At 42.5% G+C, this 14909-nt stretch overlaps 1 protein-coding gene across 1 annotated transcript in view; it reads left to right on the top strand.

The window, feature by feature from the left end:
* The window catches only part of TRPC5 (transient receptor potential cation channel subfamily C member 5), a 194884-nt gene that overhangs the window by 130699 nt on the left and 49276 nt on the right, over positions 1-14909 (top strand). The window contains exon 5 of the mRNA XM_060756189.2: positions 2600-2739. Coding sequence (XP_060612172.2) covers positions 2600-2739 — 140 coding nt within the window. The remainder of the gene's footprint in view (positions 1-2599; positions 2740-14909) is intronic.

Below are 14909 nucleotides of genomic sequence, written 5' to 3'. Positions count from 1 at the left end.
TGTTTGAGTCCACAGTGATCTCTGGATGTAGGTGAACTACAACTCCCAAAGGTCAATGCCCACCAAACCCTTCCAGTATTTTTTGTTGGTCATGGGAGTTCTGTGTGCCAAGTTTGATTCAATTCAATTGTTGGTGGAATTCAGAATGCTCTTTCATTGTAGGTGAACTATAAATCCCAGCAACTACAACTCCCACAGGACAAAATCAATACCCTCCCCCAATCCCACCAGTATTCAAATTTGGGCGTATCGGGTATTTGTGCGAAATTTGGTCCAGTGTATGAAAATACATTCTGCATATCAAATATTTACATTACTATTCATAACAGCAGCAAAATGACAGTTATGAAGTAGCAATAAAACTAATTTTATGGTTGGGGGTCACCATAACATGAGGAAGCATATTAAGAGGTCGTGGCATTAGAAAGATTGAGAACCACTGTTCTAGAGGCATTCTCTCCTGACGTTTCGCCTGCATCTATGGCAAGCATCCACTGAGGATGCTTGCCATAGATGCAAGCGAAACATCAGGAGAGAATGCCTCTAGAACATGGCCATATAGCCCGAAAAAACCTACAACAACCCAAAACCAATGGGGTTTTGGCCTGCATCAAGAGGGGTTTGGTGTCTAGATCCAGGGAAGTCATGCTCCCCCTCTATTCTGTCTTGGTCAGTCCACACCTGGAATCACACTGTGTCCAATTCTGGGCACTGCAAGTGAAGAGAGATGTTGCCTCTACGCTGGAATGTGTCCAGAGGAGGGTGACTCAAATGATCAAGGGTCTGGAGAACAAGCCCTATAAGGAGTGGCTGAAAGAGCTGGGCTTGTTTATCTTGCAGAAGAGAAGGCTGAGAGGAGACATTATGAGAGCTATGGATCAATATATGAGGAGAAGTCATAGCAAGGAGGGAGCAAGCTTGTTTTCTGCTGCTCTGGAGACTAAGACGCAATGGAGAAATATCTTCATACTACAGGAAAGGAGATTCCATCTGAACATTGGGAAAAACTTCCTGACTGTGAGAGCTATTCAACAGTGGAACTCTCTGCCCCAGAGTGTGGTAAAGGCTCCTTCTTTGGAAGTTTTTAAACAGAGGCTGGATGGCCATCTGTCGGGGGTCCTTTGACTGCAATATTCCTGCTTCTTGGCAGTGGGTTGGCCTGGATGGCCCATGAGGTCTCTTCCAACTCTATGATTCTATGATTCATTTCCATTTCCTTATAAGTGCCTTAAATACCTCACCACTTACTCACATTGCTGTTTTTGAAATGCCTGGGTAGGCAGAAGCTGGGCTAAAGGCCAGGAGCTCACCCTGACCCTGTCTTTGAACTGTCAACCTTTCAATTGGCAAGATTTACTGCAGCAGGTGGTTAACCTGCTGTGTTAAAGCCCAGTTCCTTTGACACAGGTTCAACACATGGGTCATGCAGCACATCACATGTGTAAATCCACATGCACATGTTAATGCCACACAACCCAGATGTATAGCCCATCCTTCAGTATCCCTTAAGTTCTCATTTGGCCCTCCCTTCTATTTCATGTTCTCTCCTAGCAAATTGCTTGGAAAGCCGCATTATTACGTACATTTGGTAGGCAGAAGCTGGGCTAAAGGCCAGGAGCTCACCCTGACCCGGGCTTTGAACTGTCAACCATTCAATTGGCAAGATTTACTGCAGCAGGTGGTTAACCTGCTGTGTTAAAGCCCAGTTCCTTTGACACAGGTTCAACACATGGGTCATGCAGCACATCACATGTGTAACTCCACATGCACATGTTAATGCCACACAACCCAGATGTATAGCCCATCCTTCAGTATCCCTTAAGTATCTCATTTGGCCCTCCCTTCTATTTCATGTTCTCTCCTAGCAAATTGCTTGGAAAGCTGCATTATTACGTACATTTGGTAGGCAGAAGCTGGGCTAAAGGCCAGGAGCTCACCCTGACCCGGGCTTTGAACTGTCAACCATGCAATTGGCAAGATTTACTGCAGCAGGTAGTTAACCTGCTGTGTTAAAGCCCAGTTTCTTTGACACAGGTTCAACACATGGGTCATGCAGCACATCACATGTGTAACTCCACATGCACATGTTAATGCCACACAACCCACATATTATACATTCTAATGGAGAAAATGCAGCTAAGTTCAAAATAAGCTGGAGATCAGGGAAATCGAAATGGCAAACGTTAACTAAGAAGAAAGCAAACTTTCCCCAAAAAGGTTAATTGGAGCTTCTTAGGCAAAGCCCAATTGTACTGTGTGTTTTCATCTTGATCTAAAAGGATTTTTCAGTCAGCCCAAATGGACATTTCATTACCTTTATTTTTTTCCCGTCCTTTTCTTTCTTTTGAAGTCAAGGTCCAACTATTTATGCCGATGCCCTCCCTTCTATTTCATGTTCTCTCCTAGCAAATTGCTCGGAAAGCCGCATTATTACATTTGGCAGCAACGGAGGCAAAAGGAGAACTGCAAGTTGTTTCCGGGCCGTTACTTTTCCAATGGCCTTTTCCTTACATCCCAATCCGCGCTGCTTCGGTGCCCGGCCGGTAATGATGTCTGATGGAAATTGATTCCTTTTCTTCCTCTTCTCTTTCCTCTCCAGGCTTTATTTGGGGAGAAATCAAAGAGATGTGGGACGGCGGCTTCACGGAGTACGTCCACGATTGGTGGAACCTGATGGATTTCGCAATGAACTCCCTCTACTTGGCCACCATCTCCTTGAAAATTGTGGCGTATGTCAAGGTACCCGAGGCGTGAAATGTCTGTGTGTGGATTTGTCTGTGACCATTTTTTTCTATATGCAGTTTCTCTTTTTCCTTTTCCTTTCCAAGATCCAAGCTTTAAAATATTCAAGGGAAGAGTTTCTATTGATTTCTTCAATACCACAAACAGTGAGGACACAAGGGAAGCATCTACGCTGAAAAATGAATGCAGTTTGACACCACTTTTAACTGCCATGGCTCAATGTTATGGAATCCTGGAAGTTGTAGTTTTACAGGGACTTTTGTTCTTAGTGGCTTACCAGATCTCAGGATCTAGTACTTCAGAGCAGGAACACCTCTGACCTTAAACACCACACCAGCTTGATAAAATCAGCAAGCAGTTTATTGAAGAATAAATGTGTAGGCAAAACAGTAAAAATGTTAAAAACAATATAGTACCAAGATAAAGACTATTCATTGACTATTCTAAATCCTTTGACTGTGTGGATCATAATAAATTGTGGCAAGTTCTTGGTGGGATGGGCATCCCAAGCCACCTTGTCTCTCTCCTGAGGAATCTGTACAAGGACCAAGTAGCAACAGTCAGAACTGACCACAGAACAACAGACTGGTTCAAGATTGGGAAAGGCGTACGGCAAGGCTGCATCCTCTCACCCAACCTCTTTAACTTGTATGCAGAACACATCATGCGAGGATGTGCGGGGCTGGATGAATGCAAAGCTGGGGTGAAAATTGCTGGAGAAACATTTTTTTTTTAAATATATAAATCTTTATTAAAGTACATTTTCAGAGGTATATCAGGGTACATCGGGAAGGTGGGGTCAAGGATGGGTGAAGGGGGGTAGGGGGAATTATGGTTCTTATACAATACTTTAATATACGAAATTGTGGAAATTGTAGAAAATCTTAAAATCAAGTCAGGGAAGAGGGAGAGGAAAGCGAAGGGGGGAGAGGGGCCGAGGGGGAGGAGATGGAGGGGGGGTAAACTTCCGACTCCGTTCACACCGAGTTTTTAGATTTAATTTGTCTATTACTTATCTTACAGTCTTAGGGCTTCCCCTTTTATTTCTAATGTAATTCTTCTGTAAATTCACTCTCTCATTTCTCTGTTTATTTCTTTACTTCTTCTATAAATCTATTAAGTGGGCTCCAATCTGTCCTCTTTAGAGGACGACCAGTTGTGTCTTTCAAGGCGTAGGTTAGCCTGTCCATTTCTTTTATCTCCAAAACTTTTTCCATCCATTCCGATTCCGTCGGTATTTCTTTTGTCTTCCATTTTCTGGCGTAAACAATTCGCGCAGCTGATGTAAGATATGTTAACAAGATATCTTTGTTTGTGTCTAGTTCCCAGTCCTCTTTGAATATGCCTAATAGGAAACATTCGGCTCTATCCTTTATCTTGATGTTAAATATTTTCTCACAGGTTTTATTAATGTTTCTCCAATATTTCTGGGCAACGGGGCAGGACCACCATTGATGGAAAAAGGTGCCTACTTGATCTTCACATTTCCAGCATTTGTTGTTAGCTGTTCTGTACATCTGGGCAATCTTCTGGGGAGTTGTATACCAGCGATGGAACATTTTGTACCAATTTTCCTTTAGTACTGTGGCATATGTATATCTAATCTTTCTCGTCCAGATTTGTTCCCATTCGTGGAGGTTTATCGTCCTGCCGAGGTTTTTAGCCCATTTTACCATGCAGTCTTTGATTTTTTCCTGTTCTGTAGCCCATTGTATTAAAAGATTGTAGATGGCGGTGACGTTCTTCTTGTCCTTTCTTAAAATTCTATCCCAGAACGGATCTTTTTCTAGAAGGCCTATTTTCTGATCTTTGTTAAAATGTTCCCTTAACTGGAAATATTGTAGCCATGAGAGTGAGTTGAAGTCCTTGGTCAATTCTTCTTTCGTCTTCAGTTGTAGTGTTCTATCTTTGCTTATCGTTGAAGTTCTATAGGTAGGCCATTTCCTCCAGCCCAATAATCGCCTTTGTTCCGCCTCAATAGGTGAGAACCACATGGGGATTTTCCCTAAATATAAGGTGTTTTTATATTTTTCCCAGATTTTTAGGAGGGGTCTTCTAATTGCGTGATTGTTGATTTTTTTTTTCTTTTTTGGCTTGGTTTAGCCATAAATAGGCGTGCCAGCCAATTCTCAAGTTAAATCCTTCTAGTGCTAACATTCTCTCCTTTTCCAGTAATATCCAGTCTTTAATCCAGGATATGCCACAGGCGTCATGGTAGAGGCTCAAATCTGGCAAACCCAGACCACCCCTTTTCGTTGAATCGATCATGCTTAGATGTTTTATCCTGGGTTTTTTCCCATTCCAGACGAATGAACGAATCGTCTTGTTCCAGTCGTTGAATATTGTCTTGCTCTGGATTATGGGTAGGTTTGAGAAGAGGAAGAGGAGCCTCGGTAGTATATTCATCTTGATGATACTGATTCTTCCCAGCAGGGAGATCTTGAGATTGGTCCAGTTCTTGAGATCTTTTTTAATTTTATCCCACACCGGGATATAGTTGTTTTTGAAGAGATTCGCGTTATTTGCCGAGATGTAGATTCCTAGGTATTTTAATTTTGAAACGATTTGCATTCCTGTGATTTGTTTGAGTTTTTCCTGATTTGTTTTGTTTATGTTTTTTGTTAAATTTTTTGTCTTTATTTTATTTATTTTAAAGCCGGCCAATTTTCCGTAGGTCTCGATTTTTGTTAGCCAGGTCTGGGCGTATTTTCTCGGATCCTCTATGACGCAGATCAAGTCATCAGCAAAGGCTCTAAATCTCAAAGCCTGCTTTCCGACACTCAAATGGGGGAGGGATTTATCTGTTCTTAAGTTTCTGAGTAAGACTTCTAGGGTCAGGATAAATATAAGCGGGGAAAGTGGGCAGCCCTGTCTAGTCCCCTTCTTTATGGCTATCTTCTTAGATGGACAATTGTTGATCCATAGGGTGGCGTCTTGTGCGTTGTATAATGCTCTTATCGCATTTATAAAGCTGTGGCCGAAGTCCATTTCCTCTAGGATCGAGTGGAAGAACTCCCAACAAACATTGTCGAAAGCCTTCTCTGCGTCGACCGCAATGAAGGCCACTTCAGTCTGGTGGTGGAGATCGTAATATTCCAACAGGTCGATGATGTTTCTTGTGTTTTCTTTCATTTGTCTCCCTGGGAGGAAACCTGACTGTTCTTCCCCTATCCAATTGACTAGGAAGGTCTTCAGCCTCTCACCTAGTATCGAGGTGAAAATTTTATAGTCTAGGTTGAGGAGGGATATGGGCCTATAGTTTCCCACTTCTGTTGGGTCTGTGTTCTCCTTCGGTATCACGATGATAGATGCAGAGTTCCAGGAGTCAGGGATCTTTTTCTCCGTCATGGCTTTGTTCATTACCTTTTTGAGATATGGAGTGATTTCTTCACACATTGTTTTGTAAAATGAGGCTGTGAAGCTGTCTGGGCCCGGTGATTTCGCTGGTTTCAGTCTTTTTATCGCCTTCTTAATTTCTTCTTCTGAGATTTCTTTGTTTAGGAGTTCTCTCTCTTGGTCCGTTATCTTTCCCAGTTTCTGTGCTCCCAAGTAGGACATGATTTCATCTTTGTTGGTTTGGTCCTCTGCATATAGACGTTCATAGTAATTGGAGAATTCTTCGATGATATCTGAATCTGTGGTGGCGTCTCTCATTGTAGATTTTATTCTCACAATGTAGTTCTCTTGTTTTTTCTTCCTGATCTTTCTGGCCAACCATCTCCCGGGTTTGTTTCCTTGTTGGAATTCTTTCTGCCTGATAAATCGTAGTTGGTTCCCTAGCTCTTCTATTGTTAATGAGATCTTCTGTCTTTTGAGGCGGTCTAATTATTTTTTTACTTTTTTGTCTTCTACGTTTCTTTTGAATTTTTGTTCTTCTATTTCTAATGCTTTATTCGTTTCCTCTAGTTTCCGATTTCTTTCTCTGTTTTTCCTTGCCTTCTGTTTTATCAGGTGGCCTCTCATTACGGCCTTACAGGCATCCCACAAGGTTTCAGTTTTGATGTTTTGGGAGTCATTCAGCTCAAAATAGTCCCTTAATAGTCTTTTATTCAATTCAATATCCTTTTCGTCTTTGAGCAGGTTATCATCTAGGCGCCATCTGGGTTGTTCTCTTCTCTGGTTTAGTGTAATTTCTAGAGCGCAGTGGTCCGACAAGACCCTAGGGAGTATTCTGATTTTGGAGATCTGTGAGTTAATAGATTTTGAGGACCAGACCATATCTATTCTGGACCATCTGTCGTGGCGGCCAGAGTAATATGTATAGTCTCTTCCCGTGGTGTTTAAGTTTCTCCAGGAGTCCTCTAGATCCCATTCTTCTTTGAATCTCAGGAATTTCAGCGGCAGAGTGTTAAGTTTGTCCCCCCTGGGCTTTTTTACAGCTTTACTTTTGTCCCAATCATTATTTATTACTCCGTTAAAGTCACCGAGCAGTATTAGGTGATCATGTTGTGTCTTATGGATTTTTTCGTTCAGATCAGTTACAAATTTTGTTTTGGGACCATTTGGGGCGTACAAATTACAAAACAGAATGGTTTTATTCCCTTGTTTTATTTTTACCCCTACCACCCTACCATCCGAATCTCTGAAAGCAAATTCTGGAGATAGTTTTTCCCTCGCATATATTATAACCCCTCTTTTTTTTTCTGCTGTAAATGAGTAAAATTCCTTTCCCAGATCTTTATTTACTAAATGCGCAGTATGTCTATGTATCGTGTGAGTCTCCTGTAAGGCGACCAAATCGTAATTACCTTTCTTGATTATGCTAAATATATTCCTTCTTTTAGAAGGTGAATTAAGGCCGTTAACATTATTGCAAAAGATTTTTATTTCTCTCATACAGTCATTCATTTTTCTTGTGTTGGTCTTGCTCTTCCTGAGCTGGTCCCGTGTTGCCTGGTTCGTTTCCATTATCCATGAACTTAAATTTAAGTTCTTTTGCTTTGGGTTCGTGCAGTCGGTCCTTGTCGGGTGAGCCCAGGGGGCGTTTCATCTGTCTCCCCCCCAGAAGTCTCCGGTCATTTAGTTGTTTTCCTTGGTCTCTCATAAAGTGGGCATAGAAATCCCGTGCTTTCTCCTCACTTGTTAACCAGTGTTTTTGTTCTTTGTATGACACCATTAGTCCTTCCGGCTTTTCCCATCTGAACTTAATGCTGGCTTTTTTGAGCTCATCTGATAGGAAAAAATATTTTCTTCTTTTGGCTATTATGGACTGCGGGAATTCTTTCATAATAATCACTTTGTTGTCCTTATATATCGGAGGGGTATTACTGTTGACTCTCAAAATTTCGTCACGAGTTCTTCTTTTGGAAAAGTGCACTATTGTGTCTCTGGGTGTTTTATTTTTTTTCGAGAAGTTTGTCGTAATTCTGTAGGTTTTGTCAATCTCCAGGTCAAGGTCTTTTTGTTCTTTGTTAAGCATAGCCGCTGTCAGTGTAATGACTATTTGTCTTATATCTTCGTTTGGCTCTTCTATAATGTTCCTAAATCTTAGTTGGGACTCTAGATCTTTCATTTCCAGTCTTTCCTGTAATTCCTTAGTTTTTGTGATTTCCAGTTCTAATTTTTTAATTTTTTGATCTAATTCCGAATGGGCTTTTTCAGTTTTTTTCTTGTCTTCTTTGATCTTTTTTATATCTATTGCCATGCTATTCATTTCTTCTTTTAGAGTCCCTACTTCTGTCGTAAGGTCTTTTCTTAATGATTGTATTTCTTCTTGGAGATTTTTTTGTTGTGTTTCTTGTTTTGTTTCTATTCTTTTGAGGTCTTCTTTCAGTTCATCCTGTTTTTCTGCAATCTTCAGGATTTCCCTTAGTATCTCTTTATTTATCGAATCCTCCGTTGTTGAGCCCTTTTTCGTTTGGCCTTTGGCTTCTTTATTTTCTTTGGCTTCTTTTGGGTCTCTTCCATCTCTGCTGTCTTTATCCATTTTTCCCTGTTTGGCCTTTGGGGTCGTCATCTTCAAGTTGAGGATCCTGTGGGGTGTGTAGTATTAATTATCCCTTACTGTGTTGCAGTTATTTTCTGGTAGTGGTGAGAGTCTCTCGGCTGGTAGTACCTCTTCGTAGTATGGGGGGGGGGGAGGTGAGGGAGTGTGGGTTCTCTATTTTTGTAGAGGCCCCTACACGCTTCGTCCCACCGGCTCCACTGTTTCCAATTTTCGATTGTTGGTTGCTTGCTGGAAGTCTTCTTAATATCCGATTGGGAAAGGCGTACGGCAAGGCTGCATCCTCTCACCCAACCTCTTTAACTTGTATGCAGAACACATCATGCGAGGATGTGCGGGGCTGGATGAATGCAAAGCTGGGGTGAAAATTGCTGGAGAAACATTAACAACCTCCGATATGCAGATGACACCACTCTGATGGCCGAAAGCAAGGAGGAGCTGAGGAGGCTTCTAATCAAGGCAAAAGAAGAAAGCGCAAAAGCCGGGTTGCAGCTAAACATCAAAAAAACCAAGATTATGGCAACAAGAATGACTGACAACTGGAAAATAGAGGGAGAAAATGTGGAGGCCATGACAGACTTTGTATTTCTAGGTGCAAAGATTACTGCAGATGCAGACTGTGGCCAGGAAATCAGAAGAAGCTTCCTTCTTGGGAGGAGAGCAATGTCCAGTCTCGATAAAATAGTAAAGAGTAGAGACATCAGACTGGCAACAAAGATCCACCTAGTCAAAGCCATGGTATTCCCTGTAGTCACCTACGGATGTGAGAGCTGGACCTTAGGAAAGGCTGAGCAAAGGAAGATCGATGCTTTTGAGCTGTGGTGTTGGAGGAAAGTACTGAGAGTGCATTGGACTGCGTGAAGATCCAACCAGTCCATCCTCCAGGAAATAAAGCCCAACTGCTCATTGGAGGGAAGGATACTAGAGACAAAGTTGAAGTATTTGGCTACATCACGAGGAGACAGCAAAGCCTAGAGAAGACAATTATGCTGGGGAAAGTGGAAGGTAAAAGGAAGAGGGGCCGACCAAGGGCAAGATGGATGGATGGCATCCTTGAAGTGACTGGACTGACCTTGAAGGAGCTGGGGGTGGTGACGGCCGACAGGGAGCTTTGGCGTGGGCTGGTCCATGAGGTCACAAAGAGTCGGAGATGACTGAACGAATGAACAACAAAGAATAGTCTGTTCAAGGCACAATGTAAAACTCAAGATTCAAACGTACAAAATCCATAGAACAAGGCAACGTGAAAATCCAATACACAGATCAGGAGCCTGGCAAAACTTATTTATTATTTATTAATTTGTAGTATTTATATTCTGCCCTTCTCACGCCGCAGGGGACTCAGGACGGATTACAATGTACATATACATGACAAACATTCAATGCCGTAGACACACAACATATATAGACAGACACTCAGAGGCTATTTAACATTCCAGCTTCTGGCCACCAGGGGAGCTGTCTCTTCACCGTCCATTTGTGACACTGATGAAGTACTTCCTCATTCTTTGCATACTTCCTGGAGATTTTTATGGCTTCGTAAATCAGTTAAATTAGCCTCCCCACATAAGTGGTACCTAAATTTCCTACTTGACAGATGCAACTGTCCTGCGGGCTGCAAAGGTCGACAAGCTACACAATTTTGGTCGGAAGCTCACTCTGACCTAGGCTGGCTTCGAACTCATGACCTTTTGGTCATGATCTTAATGCAGCTGACTCCCAGCCAGCTGCACACAGGCAATATGGGAGGCAATATTGTCCTGTGGGATCCATTGCACTGTTGCGCACCAAAAGCCAATGGGATTTGTGCAACAGGAATTGCCATTATACAATGCTACATGAAACTAGGAACACTTGGAAACAAGACCGTCATGAAATTCCAATGTTGACGAGACTGAGGCAATTCTTTCCCTTGTATCAATATAAAACTTTTCCTGACCCCAGAACCGAAAGGAAAGCATTTCTCTTGCCCTTACAAGCAGATAAGGGTTTCTTATCTCTCTTTTCCTGCAGACGAATTGACCTTTGTTGTGCTTGAGAACTGTGCCTCTGTTTACAAAAGGCTTCACTCTCATTAAATTCTGCACTTGACATTTCATCTTCAGAAGTCAGTTTCTCAGAGAAAGACTGTTGAGGGTCTCTCTCTCAGGAATGTGACCTTGTGAATCTTCACGAGACACCTCAGGCCTCTCATCTAGGCTTAACTCCGGCCCGGGCAAACCCTGTTGCCATTGCCAACAGACCCAGGCCCAGAAAATCCTTCATTCCCATTCCTATCATGAATATAAAACACAATCACAAGCTGAACTACAACAGATCCTTCCCTCTGCTATCCAGCAAAGACATTTTTTTTAATCAGGCAGGATTTTGACTTACGTCTTATCCAGCAGAAGTGTGCATTTTTAAAAGGATTGTGTATGTGCTTGGTTTTTATTTTTGGTGTCAGGAGCGACTTGAGAAACTGCAAGTCGCTTCTGGCGTGAGATAATTGGCCGTCTGCATGGATGTTGCCCAGGGGATGCCCGGATGTTTTCCCAACGTGTGGGAGGCTTCTCTCATGTCCCCGCATGAGAAGCTGGAGCTGACAGATGGGAGCTCACCCTGACAAGGGTTATCCTTTTTTTCCAATTCTGGGCATCTATGCTGTAGAGTTAATGCAGTTTGATAGCATTTTAACTGCCTTGGCTCAGTGCTATAGAATCATGGGAGATGGAGTTTTACAAGGTCTTGGCTGGGACCTTGTCAAAAAACTACACATCCCAGGATTCCAGAGCATTGCCTTTTCATGATTAAAGTAGTATCAAACTGCATTAGTTCTACAGTGTAGATGCCCCCCTAGTTTTCCTTGGATTTTATATATGTATATTGAACTATCTTCTGAAGTGCCTATTTCATTGTTTTTTAAAAAATTGTGTATACATAATTATTTTGATGGCACCCTGTATTCTAAATGCTTCTAATGGTGCATCTATACTGCAAAATTAATGTGGTTTCATGCTGCTTTAACTGCCATGGCTCAGTGTTGTGAAATCCTGGAACATGTGGTTTGGCACAATTTGGCAGAAAAGGAAAACAACCTTTCAAAACTACAAATCCCGAGGATTCATTAGCTTTGAGCCATGGACTCTCAGTTGGCTTGGATCCCAGATAAGGAGAAAGGCTGGAAAATGAGTTTAAATATATATATATAATGTACAGATTGGCTAGTGAAATTGCGAATGGGCCATGGCTTGTTGGATGTCATGTCCATCATTGGGTAAGGAGCCCCCGGTGACGCAGTGGGTTAAACCTCTGTGCCGGCAGGACTGAAGGGTTCGAATCCAGGGAGAGGCGGATGAGCTCCCTCTGTCAGCTCCAGCTCCTTATGCAGGGACATGACAGAAGCCTCCCACAAGGATGATAAAAACATCAATTCATCTGGGTGTCCCCTGGGCAACGTCCTTGCAGACGGCCAATTCTCTCACACCAGAAGCAACTTACAGTTTCTCAAGTCGCTCCTGACACGACAAACAAACATTGGGTAGGGACACATATTAGGTGTGATGGGAGTTATCGTTTGATATCTGGTAAGGTAAAGGTAAAGGTAGTCCCCTGACATTAAGTCCAGTCATGTCTGACTCTGGGGTGTAGTGCTCATCTCCATTTCTAAGCCGAAGAGCCAGCGTTATCCGTAGACACCTCCAAGGTCATGTGGCCGGCATGACTGCATGGAGCGCCGTTACCTTCCCGCCGGAGCGGTACCTATTGATCTACTCACATTTGCATGTTTTCGAACTGCTAGGTTGGCAGAAGCTAGGGCTGACAGCGGAAGCTCACGCTGCTCCCCGGAATCGAACCTGCGACCTTTCGATCAACAAGCTCAGCAGCTCAGTGCTTTAACCCACTGCGCCACCGGGGGCTCCCATTGATATCTGGTAGGGCCAAATAATAATAAAATAATAAAAAACTTCATTTATACCCTGCCACCATCTCCCCAAGGGACTCGGAGCGGCTTACATGAGGCCAAGCCCAACAACACATCAAAAACAACAAGCAATAAACAAAATAAACAATACAATTAATAAGCTCACAAGTAGACAATAACACACAAGAATTTAAAAACCTATGGCTGTGCCAGATGTAATAGTTAAAACTTTAAAAATAAATGCTGGACATGAACAGAGGATGTATCTATTCGGAGGGTTCCTCATTATACCATGAAGGTGCTGGCTTGAGGCCACACTCTCTCAGCCTCAGAGAGAAGCAACTCTCCTCTGAGCAAACCTTGCCAAGAAAACCCCAAATCGGAAATGGCTCGAAGGCACACAGCAAAACTAATGACACAAGGAGAAGAGTTCCTTTTTTTCTTTATGGTTCGTGGAGTGCTACAGGATGACAATGGAGCGACCGCTTTGAAAACAAACCCTCCGATAACACAGACAGGCTCTTCCAGGAGATCAAGGGCAGCGGCAGGAAAGAAGGATCTCAAACCCTGCAAGTCGGTATTTATTAGAGAGATATCGTCCGACTTCAAGCAGGCCTCTCTGCTCAGAGCGATGGCGGTGATTAAAAACCAAGCCTTGCTCGAGGCGCCTCAATCCTTGTGCCTCACAAGGCAAAGCCGGCTCTTTCAAGAGCAACTCTCTCTGGAAGACAATCCCAGAACTTCAAATACTACATGATTCTCTCTTCAATCGCATCCTTTTTCCTCCTTATAAAATTTGGTGACCTAAAATGGCCCACTGTTGCATTTGGTTCCATGCTTGTGGCTCTCTTGCACAAACCTCCCTTGGGTTGTTGTAGGTTTTTTCAGGCTATATGGCCATGGTCTAGAGGCATTCTCTCCTGACATTTTGCCTGCATCTATGGCAGTGTTTCTCAACCTGGGGGTTGGGACCCCTGAGGGGGTCGTGAGGGGGTGTCAAAGGGGTCGCCAAAGACCATCAGAAAACATAGTATTTTCTGTAGGTCATTGGGATTCTGTGTGGGAAGTTCGACCCAATTCTATTGTTGGTCAAGTACAAAATGTTCTTTGATTGTAGGTGAACTATAAATACCAATAACTACAACTCCCAAATGTCAAGGTCTGTTTTTCCCAGACTCTACCAGTGTTCACATTTGGGCATATTGACTATTCGTGCCAAGTATGGTCCAGATCCATCATTGCATGAATCCACAGCACTCCTCTGGATATAGGTGAACTACAACTCCCAAACTCAAGGTCAATGCCCACAAACCCTTCCAGTGTTTTCTAATCATCATGGGAGTTCCGTGTGTCAAGTTTGATTTAAACCCATCGCTGGTGGAGTTCAGAATGCTCTTTGATTATAAGTGAACTATAAATCCCAGCAACTACAACTCCCAAATTGCAAAATCATTCCTCCCCCCCCCCACCCCCACCCCACTAACATTCACATTTAGGCATATTGGGTATTTGTGCTCAATTTAGTCCAGTGAATGAAAATCAGTCCTGCATATTGGATGTTTACATTACGATTTATAATAGTAGTAAAATGACAGGTATCAAGTAGCAACAAAAACAATATTATGGTTGGGGGTCACCACAACATAAGGAACTGCATTAAGGGGTCACGGCATTAGCAAGGTTGAGAACCACTGATCTATGGCAAGCATCCTCAGAGGTAGACCTCTGAGGATGCTTGCCATAGATGGAGGTGAAATGTCAGGAGAAAATGCCTCTAGACCATGGCCATATAGCCCGAAAAACCCTACAATAACCCAGTGATTGTGGCCATGAAAGCCTTCGACAATACAAACCTCCCTTGTTTGGGGTTGAGGGATGTCCTTCTCCAGATGTCATTTCCACCTGAGCTTTAAAGATTTGACTGTAGATATTATATTTTTGTACATTAAATCTATCACTGTGATCAACAGATATAAATAATAATTAAAGACAGTGGCATCTGGTGGGTTTTATATCCGATGCGGCAATAAGTCCTGATTATATTAGCTATAACCAGCCCTTTCTATCTAAGCATTGCTTGAAAATATTTGCAGAAAGACCAAAAAGCTTATCTTGGCTTCACTCTTTTATATAAGGGCTGAAATTTTCTTATATGGTTGTATGAAGGCATATGTTGGACTTATAACTGTGCATGCCACTAAGGATGCCAACCTTTGTGTGATAAGAGAGCTTGATAAATTGCCATGAGTTAGAAATGACGTGATGGCAGACATATCAGAAACATAATAATAATAATAATAATAATAATAATAATAATTT

Source organism: Anolis sagrei, chromosome 10 (genome assembly GCF_037176765.1).
Source record: "Anolis sagrei isolate rAnoSag1 chromosome 10, rAnoSag1.mat, whole genome shotgun sequence".
Taxonomy (NCBI): domain Eukaryota; kingdom Metazoa; phylum Chordata; class Lepidosauria; order Squamata; family Dactyloidae; genus Anolis; species Anolis sagrei.
Note: the sequence above shows the minus strand (reverse complement) of the source record. Positions and strands in the feature narration are given on the sequence as shown.